General features: G+C 38.5%; 1 protein-coding gene across 1 annotated transcript in view; it reads left to right on the top strand.

Annotated features, from left to right (window-relative positions):
- Positions 1–509: 509 nt before the first annotated feature.
- Positions 510–17,053, top strand: part of ARID2 (AT-rich interaction domain 2) — a 236,290-nt gene continuing 219,746 nt past the window's right edge. The window contains exons 1-3 of the mRNA XM_036759335.1: positions 510–772; positions 890–983; positions 2,104–2,201. Coding sequence (XP_036615230.1) covers positions 681–772; positions 890–983; positions 2,104–2,201 — 284 coding nt within the window. The 5' untranslated portion in view covers positions 510–680. The remainder of the gene's footprint in view (positions 773–889; positions 984–2,103; positions 2,202–17,053) is intronic.

Genomic DNA, 17,053 nt, shown 5'->3' with positions numbered 1-17,053 from the left:
ACACACACACAGACTCTTCCCCTCCCCCACCTCCTGCCCCAGCCCAACCACCGAAAATCACCGATCCTTCCAACCTCTCTTCCTTCTTGTTCCCGCTCGTGTGTCCCAAACAGCAGAACCATGTTGCATCTCATTCTCAAGTGGACTTGGCTGGCCTGGTGGTGCTGAGAGAAACGGGCTAGAGAAGGGAGGTGGGGGGGGGATCTTTCGCCTATCGTTTAGGATGTAGATTCGGCCGTCACCTACCTCTCTGGTTTCTCTCGGATTTCTTTAAACTTTTTTAGAACCCCCCCTCCCTCCTTCCCGCCTCCTCCCCCAACTCCTGCTCTCTCATTCTCCTCCTCCCTCCCCCTCCCTCCCCCCCCATCCCCCTCTCGCCCTCTCTCCCTCTCTCTCCCCCTCTCTCTCTCTCTCTCTCTCTCTCTCTCTGTCTCTCTCTCTCTCTCTCCCTCCCTCCCTCCCTCCCTGCGCCGCCGCCGCCGCCGCCGCCTGCCGCCGCCGCCGCCGCCGCTGCCGCTGCCGCCGCCGCCGCCGCCGCCGCCGCCGCCGCCGGCCCATGACTGAGCCCTGCTGCTGCCGGCCGAGGAATGGGCTCCAGGCTTTGGTAGGCAGCGAAGGGAGTGGGGGACGCTTTTAAACAGCGATCTTTTTTTTTTTTTTAAATCTCCTTTAAAAAAATAATGGCAAACTCGACTGGGAAGGCGCCGCCGGACCAGCGGAGAAAGGGACTTGCTTTCCTGGACGAGCTGCGGCAGTTCCACCACAGCAGAGGGTGAGAGCAAAATCGGGCGGGGGGAAGGGACTGGAGGCGATCCTCTCACCCAGGAGGGGACCCCAAGGAGAGAAGGGGGGATCCTGGCTGACAAGTGCGGTGTTTTCTCTCCGGTAGGTCTCCTTTTAAGAAGATCCCTGCTGTGGGTGGGAAGGAGCTAGATCTTCACGGTCTCTACACCAGAGTCACTACTTTAGGCGGATTCGCGAAGGTGAGTGGAAGTTTTAATTTGTATTTCCCTCTCGCTAACCTCCTCCAAAAAGTCTCCTTTGACCCCAGAGTGGAAACTCGGAGATGGGGGGGGATGCACTCACTGGAGAAAAGGGTTATTTTTCTTTTTAGCCGATGGCAAAGAAGGCAGATTGTGGAGTGTTTTTTTTTTTTTTTGGCCTTGTGGCTTGTGTGCGTGCGATCGGCAAAGGAGGGGGGGGTCCCTCAGTGTGGAGCCCGGGGTGCGCCGCACACTGCTCGGTACCCCCTTACCCCTCGCCCCATCAGCGAGGGTTTGGGGAGGAGTGGAGGCGGGTGTGTGTGTGTGTTTCTGTCTGTGTGTCTGTGTCTGTGTGTCTGTGTGCGCGCGCGGGGCTCTCGCTCTCTGAGTCAGTTTGTGCTGCCTGTTATGAGCGCTGCCGCCGCTACCGCGCTAGCACAGGCGGAGACACAGAGAGCCACAGACTCTGAGAGCAGTTTTCGTGCAACTCAAAATTAGCGCGGGCAGGTTTAACATCGATAATCTGCAGCGAAATGATCCTGGCAGCCGGGGGCACCGCCTCAGCCCCTTCCCCCTCGGTTTATATTGCTAACAAAAGAAACCAGGACCTGTCTCTAAATAGCCATCTTAGGCTTCAAGGCTAGGCAGAAACTGTAGGCCTCAAAGAAGGGCCTATAGAGATGGATAGATGTGAGAGAAGGATCGGAATCGTTACCCGTCCCGGCCTCCCCCCTCCCCCAACTTCTCCCTAAACCCGGGACAGTTGCAGTCAGGAAGAGTATTGATCCTTTTGAACTTTTGTGTGTTTGTGGGTGTGTGTGTGTGTCTGTATGTGTATGTAAGGAAGCGACCTAGGGACTTGAGATTGGTTATTGTTAGTGCTCCAGAAACAAAACAAACCCACCAAATCTCCCTAAACAAAACGAATGTTGTTAAATACCTGACTCCGGAGAAGACACAGTGATCCAGGAAGATCTTTCTCAATATTTCTTATTGATTCATCTGAAATATCCACCGTATGCTTTAGCTACTTATAGATCTGAGTAGAATGGGGTTTCTATAGATAGGTTAGCGTTTTCTCAGGTTTTTCACTCTCAGACATGTGTTTATGTTTTAACAGGTTTCTGAAAAGAATCAGTGGGGAGAAATTGTAGAAGAGTTTAACTTTCCCAGAAGTTGTTCTAATGCTGCCTTTGCTTTAAAACAGTATTACTTACGGTAAGTAGTAGTGACTCTTACATACTATTAGGAAATATGGAATTTAAACACAATTTTTGAAAGCTTTAAAAATCATTAAATGTTTTAAAATAAAACTATCAAATCTACTTATCTAGTCTGGGAGATCTTAGGTATCAATCAGATGTTTAGGGACTTTCCTCTTATTTGTTTATATTTTACATCTAAAACTTTTATGGATGATTTCCTCCTCCCTCCCCCCTGTTAGTAAACACTTTTGTGACATTGTTATTGATTGTTTGATATTGACAGGGGGCTGAATGGGTATGGTAGCTGTTGAGTAAAGCTAGTTCCTGAAACTTTGTTTCTCTTAGGGAAAAAATTCTTTCTTTTAGAAGCTCGTTCCGATTTTTAAAAAAAATTACTTTCTGGATTTCAAAAATGAGACTTTTGTGGGTAGATGTTATTGGATAGTTTCAGCAAAGTACTGGAAGAAGTTACTTTTTTCAAGGTAATTTGAATACCCAGACTTGCTTTAAAGAAGCCTTTAAAACAGTGTACCTTAAACATTTAAAAAGTAGTTAAATTTTTAGAAAAAGTAAAATGATTTTAGTTTCTGTTAAACAGTATTAAATATCATGGTTTCGATTTGTTTTTCTTTTTACATTTTATCTGACTAGTGTGAAAATTAAATTAAAATTGCAGTGTTTGTGTTCAACTTAAGGTAATTAGTATATTCTTGATCCATTTTTTGGGTATTCCAATTTCCGAGAATATTTTCGGCTTTTAATTTTGTAAGGAGGGGGCAAGTAGCATATTTTATTTTTTATATTTATTCACCCGTAAATGATATTTGAAATCACTCTCTTTTTGGAAAACATAAAGACTTTTAAAAACATTTTTGTCTTTAATGAAAACATAAGTGCAGTACTTGCTTTTGTTTTGTAATATAGCTTACATTATTTTGGTATTTGCATTTGTTTATTGCTCACAATGTATACAGACTTGCGTCACATTAAGCATTCTCAAGTAGGAAATGAAGTAATTGCTCAAGTGAACTTTCTATTGGCTGTCTTAGATGGACTACAAACTTTGTGGGGTAGCTATGTTACACTGAAATATGAATAATTTTAGGTATCAGTAGTTTCTGTATGCCTTGTGTGTTAGTTTTCAATAAAACGCCAAGCATAGCAAAGTATTTTCTTAAACACGTGTAAGGGGTGATACAAGAATGGGGTGAGAAGCATTTCATATTTTGGTTGACTTTCACTTATTTCCGCTGTAATTCTTAAAGAATTTTCCTAAAGAAAAACTAGCTTCGTGAGATTGGCTTTAGTCTATTTCAATTTTCTTAGTGTAGCATGAAGCCCAGAAGACTTTTCAAATGCCTTTCCGAATTATGTCCATTTTCTATAATATAAACTGTTTTATAGTTTATATAATAATGCCTAAGCAACCAAGATGTACTTAGATAGGATTTAAACGAGGCGTTATCATATATTGCTGAAGATGTCATATTCCATGAGATAAACACTTTTAAAAGTGGAAGAGTTTTGATAGTAGAATATAGTATTTGCTTTATCTTGAAATATTAGATTTTTTTAAAACATTCAACATTTTAATGTAGTTAATTGCACTAAAATACTTCTTAAAAAGTTGATCGTAGATACTGTTTCAAAAAGTTCTTTTAGAAATTATAATTTTATTATGGAGTTATATCTACTATTGGTTGTCTGTAGAGGTGTTATTTGTTTATCAAAGCACTATCAAGATAGTATGAAGTTATTCAGGTAAATCTCAAATACTTTTTACACTTTGCATTGTAAACTTTTTGTTACCATGTGTCATTTTTCTTCCATATGTCCATTCCCCAGCTTTGTTATTTTAGATTGTAGCTAGGCGACTAGGAAAAAGTTGAATCATTTGATTTGGAAATAAAGCCATGTGAAGATTTGCATGACTTATAAAAGAAATATTCTGGATAAAATTTTGTACTTCAACCTTGAAAAATTATCTATGGGTATAGTATTGCACAGTGACAGTAGATGTATGATGGTAGGGTTTTTTACCTTCCGCTGAAAACTAATTACCTTGCAGACATGATACCATTTTAGATGGACACCTTTATTAAACTATACTAGTTACTACAAGAATGCCTTTTAAAAGAAAGAGACATTAAAGCAAGTGACTTGGGAAGTTAATTATTTGTTTAGTGCAACTGGAACTTTTATCTAGTTGTCTAGGTAGTTGTCATGCTCTTTTCTTGTTAAGAGAATAGTTATGTATTAAGGAATAATATTTTACTTAAGGACAGAAAATTCAAGTGCCAGTCATATACATGTGTTAGTTTTGACTCAAACTTGACTGAAACTGAGCATAAACATGTTTGTTGAGTTTTGTCTATAAAACTTTGATATCTTTGTAAGTATAGATATTTGTGCACATTTATTTACAAACAAACACAAAGAATCATGTAATTTTAGATAGGACCTTAGAGAGCACCTTGTTCACTGTTTTTATTTCACAGTTGAGAAAATTGAGGGCATAGTTTACAGTTGTTTTCCAAAGTTTAAGAATAAAAATTTTAATTGGTTATTTCTGTAAACTTTGACATAGGATTAAAAAATCTTAAGATTGTTTTACCTCAGACCAAAGTAGAAGACACTTAAAAATTTTGTAACTTAAACCACTTTCTAATTTCAGTATATCATGTTTTTTGTAGTTATTTCTTTTAAAGATCTCAGTATATTCCACAGATTTATCTTTATAGTGTTCTCATAAAATGCATATAATTTTTCCCAGTTTTATAGATGGAGAAACTGAGGCTTGGGGAAGTTTAGTATTTTCACTAATGTTATTTTGTTAGAGGGATTACTGCCATTCATGTGACCATTTCTTAAGCCAGTCATATTTAATGAGTCAAGTAGGAGAAAGTCAGTTTTCCAGTCAGATAATGCTAAAGGATTAAAATATAATCACAGTTTGGATGTGACTGGTTCCATGACAGTTTCAAAGTTATTCAATGGATTTTTAAAAATATATTATCTTAGGGATAAGAGTGATGGGATTTACTGTTTATGTTTCTGTTTAGAATTTGATGATGTATGGAAGTATAGTGAAATATTTAAAATGCTAGATAGAGAATTTTGTTTGAGTTTGCTTGGCATTGGCAATACTTTGGTAGTCAGAGTCGACTTGGTGTTTCCATTATAAAACTAGATTTAAAAAAAAATGTTAAGTGATGAAGCTTTGTTTTAATGTCATCTGGGCTTGGAGCCAAGGGATCTGGGTTTGAATCTCTGCTCTGAGTAGCTGTGTGACTTTTGTAAGTCACCCACTGAGCTTTCCGTAGCTGCAAAATAGATGGTCTACCCTATAGGGTTAAGAAGTTTTGTGAGAAAAGGGCTTTGAAAGCATTAAAGTGCTTTAAAAATATGTGCTACTTTTTTGACTTTGAACAAGTTCCCTAACTTCTCTGACTCTTACTTTCCTTATCTGTAACTTGAGGGTCTTTGACTAGGTGAACTGTGAGACTCTGCCAGTTCTGAATCTTAAAATGCCAACTATCTTGAGATGTGAAGAGTCAAAGGATAGTAGGGAATACTAGACTTGGAGATTCAAATTCAAATCCTACTTGCAACCTTTACTAGTTGTGTCATTATGGGCAGATGTGTTCACCTGAGGCTCTCCTGTCTCATCTGTAAAACAATATCTGTATCTCAACCTTGAAGGATTGTTAGGAAGTTCAGATGAAATAATGTATGTAAAATGCTTTGTAAGCCTTAAGGCTCTTCCCTTATATGTGCCAAATTCTTAGCTTCCAATATATTTGAATAGCTAGTAAATGATAAGAATTTTTGAGAAAAAAACACACTCACATTTAAGATAGACACTTAATTTACCTTCCAGGTATCATAAATTTTACAGTCACAGAATTTGAGAGTTGGAAGGGATCTTGGGGATGTGGTCTGATGTATATGTGAAAGGATTCTTTACTATTTCTTATTAAACAAGTGGTTGTTTTACCTCTACTTGAATACTTCCAAGGAGAGGAAGCCCACTACTTCTTTCAGTAGTCCATACCACTTTTTGATAGTTCTAGTTGTTAGGAGGTTTTTCCTGACATCAAGCCTAATTTTGCCCCTTTTCAATGTCTACCCACTGATTCTTGTTCTGCCTTTTGGTGACAAGTAGAGTAATACTAGTCTCAGCTGCACACGACGGTCCTTCACATACATGAAGATAGCTGTCATGGCTCCCCAAAGTTTTTTCTTCTCCAGATTAAACATTATATTTCCTTCAGCCAGTTCTTATAAGACATAGACTCAAGGCCCTTCACTAGCCTTGTTACCCTCCTCTGTACACTCTCCAGCTTATCAATATTCTTCTTAAATAGTGGTATCTAGAACTGAGGACAGTACTCTAGATCAGGCCTGCACAACATGTGGCCCACCAAAAGATTTCAGGCAGCCCTGGAAAAATGTAGGGTTGCCATTGCGCAGGTTCCTGTTTGTCACATAACCTGTGGCAACCAACCATTCTCAGTCTTTGTCTAGTCTAACCTATCTACAGCCTGAAGAAGTTTAGCCTATTTTAATTTTGGCCCCTATCTACCACCAAGTTGTGCAGGTCTGCTGTAGATGATGTTTGACCAAGATGGAGTATGGTAGAACTATTGCCTCACTATTCATGGAATTTAGGCCTCTTTTAATGCAGCCCAAGATTGAATTACCATTTTGTGGCTGCCATGTCATATTGCTGACTCTTAGAACTTATAGCCCACTAAAACCATCATTTTTTCAGAACTGCTGTCTAACCATGTGTCTCCATCTTACACTTGCAAAGTACCCAAGTGTGAGACTATATGTATTCCTATTGAACATCATTCTATAGATTCAGCTCAATTCTTTAGCTTGTCAAGATTCTTTTGGATCATTACTTTGTTGTCTTATATGTTAGTTGTCACTCCAAACTTTGTGTCATCTGCAATTTTGATGAAATGCCATCTGTGCATTTATGTTAGTGATTAATAAAAATCTTAAATAGCACAGGGACAAATACAGATCCCTGACTCCTTGGACTCCCTTGGACACCTTTTGCCAATTGATAATGGACTCTCTGACTCCAAAACTAGTGATATTTCTATTATATCCTACTATCTCTTTCTAAATAGTCTTCTCTCATTATAGGTATTCTCTCTGGATATGTTTAGTCATTTTCAGTTGTGTCTGACTCTTTGTGACCCCATTTGGGGTTTTCTTGGCAAAGATACTGGAGTGGATTGCCATTTCCTTCTCCAGCTCATTTTACAGATGAAAACATGGAGGTGAACAGGGTTAAGTGACTTGCCCAAGGTCACACAGCTAGTAAGTGTCTGAGGCAAGATTTGAACTCAGGAATAGGAGTTTTCCTGACTCCAGGCCTGGCACTTTTTACACTATACCACCTAGCTGGATAAAGCCCATTTAAAATATATCACAAGGTGAAGTTAAGGGGTTCAATGCACTTAGGATCAAGAAGACCTGAATTCAAATCCTGTCTCACATATTTACTAGCTATATGACCCTGGAAAAATCTATTTCAGTGGGGTTCAAAAAAGGATGAAATTTTGCATACTGGTAAACAGTTAATGCTCTGTGCGCAAATGGAAAAAGTAATTCTAGAACTGGTAGAACTCTTGCATCCAAATCACTCACCTGCATATGAATTTTCCCTTGATTTTTAAAAATAAAATGAGATAAGCATGATTTTAAAATAAATTAAAACATTTAAAAAGGCATGTATAGAAAAATTTGAGAAAGAAGTTGAGAAAGAAACCTAGCTCAGTAAATATTACATCCTGGAAATTATGCTTTGGTTCTAATATTATATAGCGTGGATTTGTCTTAAAATAGAATTAATATTAACTTAATCTTTAGAGAGACAGTGTGGCCCAATGGAATGAGTACTGTATTTGGAGTCAAGGAAATAGGTTCAAATCCTGTCTCTTGACACTTAATATCCGTGTGATCTTGAGCAAGTCACTTAGTCTCTCACTGGGCCTCACTTTCTCTTCTGTAAAATAAGGAATTTGGCCTAGCTGGCTTCTGAGGTCCCTTCCAACTTTAGATCTACCATTTTGTAATCCTAAGTCACTTGACCTCTATGCCCCAGGCATGTCAGTAAGACAAGTTGCAGAGCAGGTGCTGATCTGCATTAGTCAATTGGTTTCCTACACTGATTAAATCATAGTTCCAGTATAAAATTGCTGACAAATTTATTGCAATTCTAAGATAGTATTAGCATTAATATAAGGAACTAGAAACAAGAAAACTTACTTAAACATTCCCATATGTTCCAAATGACATTTTACTGCCCCCCTACGCCCCCACATTCATCCAGGTTGGAAACCAAGGTGTCTTTGGCTCTCTGGCGCCCTGCACCTTTTGTTTTTAATTATTTGCAAAGTCCTGATTCTGCCTCTAGAATATAGATCAATCCTGCTGTCTTCCCACTGCTAATCATCCTATAGTGTCTCGTTAATAATTGTTTAATCTGTTATTACAGACTCATAACACATCTTCCTGTCTCCTTTTTCTTTCATCCATCCTTTCTACTGCGCTGAGACTAATCTTCCTTTGTGTAGATCTAGTCATATCATTCTTCTTATCAAATGTCTTCAGTAGATGTCTTAATACCTAAACAGAAAGGGCCTCTTCAATCTGAAGCCATCTCTTTCCAATCTTATCTGCACGCTTAAATTCCAAACAAACCGAGCTACTGTGTCTCCTGAATACAACCCACTCTTTTCCAGTTTCTTATCTTTATTTTGTTAACCTGAATCTAGAATTTCCTCCCCTCTGCATGTTTAACTATTAAATTTCTATCTGACCTTTAAAATCCAATTCATATGCCTCCTTCATGAAGCTTTTTCTGATTTCTCCAATGACATTTGCATGTGGACCTTATATACTATGTTTGAAATTTTTCATACATACTGAACATGTATTGTAGTTGATTATATCTCTTACTTTGCCTTTTAGGTGTCTGACAATTCTTTCTCAGTATCCTTATTTCAATCATCATTAATGTCTCACACTTAAATATGGATATGCCCCAATGCTCTTTCCTAGGCCTTCTCCTACTCTGTAACCCTACTTAGTGACTTCTTCAGATCAGTTATCATCTCTTGTGGATGATTTTCAGATCTGTAAATTTTAACTCTCCTCTAACAATCCAGATGTCTTCTCCATTTTTCAAGCTCAGTCTGTCCAAAACATGTTCTCATTATCATTTTCCCAAACATACTCCTCTTCCAAACTTTCCTATTTCTCTTGAGGATACCACCATCTTTCAAGGTGCAAAATGTTGGAGTTATCTTTGATTCCTCACTTCCTGTCACTCTAATGAGCTTTGAATCAATTTTGAAACCTTGTTTCTACCTCCACAAAATCTCGAATATCTTTCCCCTTCTTTACACTCAAGTGACCACTACACTCATTTCTGTATTTATGGAATGCTAGATGACCTATTGGAGAATTGCTGTAGTAGTCTAGCTATATGCTTATGAGGTCCTGTTAATTGGGCTCTGTCAGTGTGAATAGAGAAGAGTTAATAGATCCAAGAGATAATGCAAAGTTGATATAACCAACAGGATAGTCTTACTACCAAAATACCTGTCATGTCTTTCTCCTTTTCTCCAAACATAGGCATCATCTATCAGACCTCAGTCACCCCTTAGCTAGAACATTGCAGTAACCTTCTTTCTGCCTAAAATCTCTCCCCTCTCCAATCCATCTTCCACATAGCTTCCAAAGTGATAGTTTTAAACAATTCCCAAAGACTCATGATGAAAAGTACTATCCACATCTAGAGAAAGAACTCATGGAGTCTGAAGGCAGATAGAAGTATACTGTTCTAACTTTATTTTTTCGTGGTTTATTCCTTTTGATCTGTTTCTTCTTTCCCAACATGACTAATATGGAAATAGGTTTTACATGATCCTGCATATATAACCTATATCAAATTGCATACTGTTTTAGGAAGTGGAGAGGGGAGAAAAAATTGGGAACTAGAAGTTTTTTTTAAAAATCTGTGATTAAAAATTGACTTTATGTGTAATTGGAAAAAATAAAATACTATTAAAAAATGATAGTTCCAAAGCACAAGTGTGATCATGTCATTCCCCTGCTTTGGAAACTCCAGTTGCATCTAAGATCAAAAGGAAACTGATATTTATTGAAAGCTCTTATTACTGGGTTCTAACTTAACCTTTCCAGCCTTTTTATGTATTATTGCCATTCATACACTGTTTGATCCATCCTTACTGGCCTGCTTGGATTGCTCACACACTTGATTAGAATGCATGCTTTACTTACCTCTGCCTCTTAGGATCTCTAGTCCCTTTTACATCTTAGCTCAAATGCTACCTCCTACGAGAAGTCTTTTCAGATTCTCCCCAGCCCCCACCAGCTGGTAGTGCCTCCCCTCTCAAGCCCCCCACAAAACTATCTTTTATTTACTTTATTTACATACACATTTGTGAGTACATGTTGCCTTCACCAATAGAATGGTAAGTTCCTTGAGAAAAAGGATGGATTTATTTATGTCACTGAATCCCCATGGCACCAGTCACATAGTAAGCACTTAATAAGTGCTGCTGATTAACTGATAGGTGTTTATCTTATTTTACTACTAAGCCATGAGAGAGTAGGGGATATGTCTTTTTTTTTTTAATTTTAATTTTAATTTTTTTCGGGGGGATATGTCTTATTAAACTTTGTGTTTCCCCTAGTACATAACACAGTTGTGAATGCATAATAAATGCTTAGTAAAAATTTGTTGGGTTGAAGTCTAATGAACTATTAAAAATATAAAAGTAAAAAAAAATCTTAACGGACACTCTGACAGTAACTATCATGTCCTTCTTTGGTGGTAAGCTCAACACTGTCATGGCTGGAGGTAAAGGAAATCCAAGGCGCCTTAGCTGGCAGTGAATTATATTGCTTCTATTGACTTTTGTAAAATCACTGAAGGGGGTGAGATGGACAGAATAAGCAAGTTGGTAAAGAAGAACAAAATGATTTAGGACAAGGAATGTCCTTTGCTTGAGCCATACTCTGATTGCTCATCAAGGCATGAAGGTGACTCTGGATTCTTTCTAATGGTACCAGAGCTTCAGCTAACTTCTAGGTGATGGACTTGTGTTTCTTTCCTGTGAGGACCACTTGTGCATTTTGGGGATCCTATGTCATACAGATAGTCTACTAAGGCATGGAAGAATGTTGTGATCTACATCTTCCACATGGAACCTCCACCTAGATGAAATCAGGGATTTTTTAAAGTAGGGGGAAAGCAGGATGCATAATTGACATATTAGAATGAATGTTTTAGAAATAGTTTACATTTTTCTTATTGTAGACTCATTTGCAAACTCTTGTTTAAGAATACTCAGAGCAAGGAGTTGCCTGTATCTGTACCACCCACTAGTAATGCGTACCAGGAAGTGCCAGAAGGAAGTGGGGGTATATGGCAGAAATTTTCTCTTGTCCCCTCTGCTTGCCTCTCTGTTTCTGGGGGTGAGCCCATGGAAATGAGAGTCAGTGAATGAGAAGGCATTAGAAACAAAAGAAACAAAATATCAACGAGAAATGGTTTTAAAAATAAAAAGGTCAAGCATTCATATATAGAAGTACAGATTTTTATGTACTAGACTCATAGATGTTTAAGCTGGAAGGGTCCTTACAGCTCATCTAATCCAACCCGTTCATTTTGGAGATGAGAAAACTGGGGCCAAAGAGATTAAGTGATTTGCTGAGGGTCACAGAGCCAGTTAGATGGAATTTAGAATACTGAACCTCCTGACTCGAAGTCCAGTGCTGCTTTTAGTGAAGTAGGACTAACCTCTCTATTTTCACACATCTGTGAACAACTATACAAATGAAGGAGAAAATACCAGGACCCCTAAGGGATCATTGACAGAAAAAGGGTAGAGAATCTTTAAGTCTGAATGTTAAGAGAAGATGATTGTGAGAATATGTAGGTGTAAAGGACATATACCCCACTGTTAACTAGCTCTACAACACTTCAGTAACGGGGAAAACATTCATTTTGAAGGATATAAGTATGTTTTCCAATATCTGACCTAAAAGTCAAATTTCATGACTGACTGCAAAAATCCTACAAGTGACATGAGTTACCTTGTCTCAAATGTTGACTTATTTTTTTAAAAAAGCAACAAAAATTACAATTCCAGAACAGCAAATTATTTGGGGCTTGAGGTATGATAATGGTATTTCATAATTACAAAGAGCCTTTGTTGCTTTAAAATTTGTTTTCTGAAAGTAAATTTTCTTCAACTTGCTACCTAAGGGGACATATTTGTAGCAATAGCCTACTAAAGCCCCAAGCAAGCAGCAGCCTTTACTTACCATTTTCTACACAATTTAGTTTCCTATGGATTTGGAAGTTAAAAAAAAAAAAAAGAAACAAAAAGCCCTAACAGGTTGTTTAGTTTTAGACCTCAAATTTGAAAGCTTATTCTTAATTTCTACCTAAATCTGTTTGGGGAAATTTGCCAGAACCGTCTAGAAAACTTTTGCAGAATAGACACTGCTTTTGATGAACTACAGGGTGTCCCAAATGTCATAGTGCATTTGTAAGATATTAAAGTTGATTTAAGATTTGGAACACCCTTTATGATTGTAATGCAGCAAATGACAGGACTTGCATTGCATTCACGGCAGTAACTTTAAAACTGCTTAGCAACATTACCAACTGCTTTACTCGATAAGTATATTGAAAGTAATTAACAGTCTGAGTGATTGACAAAAACTATTTTCAGGTTTTAAAAACCATTTACAACAGTTTAGGCTTTGAAGTTTATTCCAACATCTTGTGCTCTGTGGTTGAGAATTATTTTTTACATGAAATGCCAAAGCTTTAGTTTTAAAATTTAGAAGACTAAATATAAATGGAAGGTATTGTTTGATTTGGTTGCAGATTGTAGGTTATCAGGAAATGCTTGTTTCATTGACTGATTTCAGGTGTGTTCCAAAGTGTACCTTAAATTATATGCAGCAGTGATTTGCATTGTTTGTCTCTACTGTATCAACGATGGGTATGTACTGTAAAATTCGCCGAAGAGATGCAGTAAAGAAAGAGCATGTGTCCATCAGGATGCTGCTACAGCAGAATGAGCACTGGGTTTGGTTCCAGAGGACCTGAGTTCAGATAAACCAACTCTGTTACTGGTAAGCTGTGTGATCTTGGACAAGCCATGTAATCTCTCTAGGACTAGACCAGATTATCTCTAAGGTCTCTTCCAGTTTGAAATCTTGGGATCCTATTGCAAATTCTTACTAATACCCACATGATCAGTTTTTCTAAAAGGTGCTGCTTTCCAAAGGTGCCACTTCTAAAGCATATTTTCTTTAAAAAAACAAACTTTGATTTATGATTGTGCATGGAGAGTGTTTTGGCCCATTCATTACCTCTGGGCAGTATGAAAAGTACTGCTTTCTGAATTGTTGCCCAGGTGTTATAAACCCATGATGGTATGAAGCATAGGCTCTGGAGTCAGAGGATGAGGGTTCAACTCATGTTTCCCATGCTTCTGGTGTGACATGTACATTACTTAGCCTCACTGGGCCCCAGTTTCCTTATTGGTATTAGAGAGCTACTGAGGTCTCTTCCAGCTCTTGATCTGTGACTGCCATGATGTAGTTCCATACATGTCTAATTCACAGCTGTGGAGAGTCCAATCTAGTTACCAAGATAACTGGATTGAGGCATTGAGGTGACCAAGTAGATAGAATGCTAGACCTAGTCAGACCTTTAATAGCTGTGTGACCCTGGGCAAGTCACTTGACCTCACTGCCTCATCTTCCCCAGCTGGAAAATGGAGATAAAACATCACCTACCTCACAGGGTTGTTGTGAGGATCAAATGAGATAACACAAGTAAAGCACTTTGGAAACTTTGAAGTGCTGTGTAAATGTCAGTTACTGATTTTGATGTTTTTCAGTCGGCCAGGCTACATAGAGTAAAAATTTTAAATAAAAACCACAAAAAAAAAAGAAAATCCAAAGTGGCATCTGGCTCCTGACACCTGCTGAAGCTGTTCCTGCCCCTTCCTAGCACAGCCTCTGCTCACTGTTTACCTTGGCTGTAAGCCACCAGAGGAAGCAGCAGAGGCTTCATTGCATTGAAAATCTGGTGAGTGAGCTTCCTTCTCTATCCCACCCAACTCATATTTGTGTCATCTGGATTTTTCACCAATCTTGGAAGCAACGGAGACTTCTCTCTGGTTGGTCAAAATTGGCAAAGTTTACTCTAGTTGTCTGTTTTTATTGAGGAGGCTTTTGCAGTATTTCTGTCAAGTGGGACAGATATGTTAATAAATTTTACTTTGTTCTTAGCTTTGCCAAGTCGCAGAACACTTGGTTTCTCTGTCAGAATTTATTGGTCTTTTGTTATAACTTTATCCCAGTACTGCTTATAGGAATGAATTGGTAAAACTTCCTTAGTTTATACTTTCTGTATTCATTTCTCCATCAGTGACAATAACCCTAACAATAACTTTCACAGACAGTGCTTTCAGCATTTGTCGTGTTTTTGCATTGGTATCTATTGTAAGCTTTTAATATATTAGTAACACTATTATATTTGTTGGTATAATCCATAATAAATAGTCAAGGTAGAAGATATCTCCTCCTATGGCCAGGTGTTCCACTAGTCATCATTTTATCTTCAGCATCTATGAACAGACAAGTTTTCCTTTATTATATACTTTTCCTTATTCTTCCCTGAACCAGGCACACTGTCACCTCACAAACAAGTTTGTTTTGCCTCTCTTTTGTATTATAATTGCTTAAATCTCTGTTTTATCCCTTTCTTAAACTGTAAGCTCTATTGAAAGCAGGGACCTGGACTGTGTCCCCCAGAGGCCTTCCCTTCCCAGGCGCGTCCTGAGTCCCTCTCCCTGCCCCTTCTTAGCATAGGGCTTTGCAGAAAGGTACCTAACAAGGGTTTGCTGAATTGAGTTATTGTTCAGGTAAACGTTGTCTTGAAGTAACTAAACTAGGCCTTTGGTAGCCAAGTAGATTATCTATTCTTGGAACTGAAATCTCCAGGTGATAGGACAGATATTTAGACATACCATACAGCCTTCTAAATTGAGGCCACTCAATTGCCTGGCATTCTCAGCCTTCTCCCCAGTCTTATCTCTCATACATCCCTTTCACATACTCTCTGTTTCATGCAAACTGGACTAACTTGCCACTCCTTGAATGTGTCCTGTGATTTTGTGCTTCTTTCAGCTTTTTCCTTTCCCCAGGATTTTTCTGTTCGATTTCTTCCCATTCTTACAGGTGCAACTCTGATGCCACCCCCTTCATCAAACCCTTTCTCGTTCCCTCAGCCAGAAGTAATTTCTCCTTTCTCCAAATTTCTCATTGTACTTTCACATTCTACCTTGCATTATTAATGACAGTCACTTGTAAATATGTCTTAACTCCCCTACTGGACTGCAAGTTCTGTGGGAGCTAGAGCCCTCCCTTGCATCCTTTGATGCCTACCACAGTGTCTTGTTCATACTAGGCTCTCAGTAAATACTTGTTGACTGAATATAGAGTGAATCTTCACCTCCTTGAGATAGCCACCTTACTGTATGTAATGCCACCCTAAGTAACCAAGATGACAGTGACATTTGTCACATACCTGTAAAATGAAGACTTCTGTGTTAAAAATCATTTCAGGGTGAAATTACAGTTACTCTTCACCTCTCCTGCTGTCTTGGCCTGATGACTTCACATGACAAAGGTGGTTTTAAAAGATATGTTCTGCAACATAAAAAGTAAACAGACTAATCCCTTGTTAGACTTAAGTCAAGGAGGAAGACTTCTAAGTTCAGACCCTCCAAAGAAAAGTGACCCATCGATACCTGGGCTTCCCTATGGATTGAATTTGGGAATTGTTAGCAAGAATATCCTGGCCAAGTTTAATTTTCATGTTGAGAGAGTTAATTTCTCAAGTGCCTGGACAGTTTAGGGCTTTCTAGACCATAGTTTATACCTTCAATTACACTTGGAGGCAAATCGGTGGTCACTACATACAGATTAGTATTGGCTTACTGTATACTCTGTAACTTGCATCATTGCTAGTCAAGCAACTTCTGTCTCAGCCACAGCCTCTGGCAGGTCTTCCCATATAAAGCTACATACACTATGTTGTATTAATCCAACTGAAAAGTTGTAAAGGTGATGGGGAAGAGAGAAAAGATAGTGTTCTCTATACTTGATGCTTTGGGGGAGAAGGTAAATTCGTATTGTAGCAGGACAGTTTTAACTCTTATTCCTAAACTGTGAATTACAAAGCCTGTAGATCTCTGAGATTTCCTCTGCCCTATTTTCTTGATACTTCATTACACACACATACACAGAGCTCATGATGTTTCCCAACTTTGATAGTAACATCTTGGTGATAGAGTGTTCTTCTCCTTATTTATTTTTTTTTCTCTTTTGTTTTTTTTTGAGGGGGGAAGGCAGGGCAACTGGGGCTTAGTGACTTGCCCAAGGTCACACAGCTAGTAAGTGTGCCAAATGTCTGAGGCCAGACTTGAACTCAGGTCCTCCTGACTCCAGGGCTGGTGCTCTACACACTGCGCCACCTAGCTGCCCTTCCTTATTTATTTCAGTCAGTACTGAAACAACCAGGTAAGAGGCCAGAACTGCTGACATCTTGTCATGACTTTTCTTTTTTTAGAACAATTTTGTGTTTGGGTCTAGATTAAGAAAATGAATCACAATACTCAAAAGTCATTTTTATTTGGATCTGGAACCTCTTTTTTTTTTAAAAAAATCCAGAACTCAAATGGCAAAACAAAAGAAAAAGCAAAAAGGAATTTCCTTGCACCC

Source organism: Trichosurus vulpecula, chromosome 5, assembly GCF_011100635.1.
Source record: "Trichosurus vulpecula isolate mTriVul1 chromosome 5, mTriVul1.pri, whole genome shotgun sequence".
NCBI lineage: Eukaryota > Metazoa > Chordata > Mammalia > Diprotodontia > Phalangeridae > Trichosurus > Trichosurus vulpecula.
Note: the sequence above shows the minus strand (reverse complement) of the source record. Positions and strands in the feature narration are given on the sequence as shown.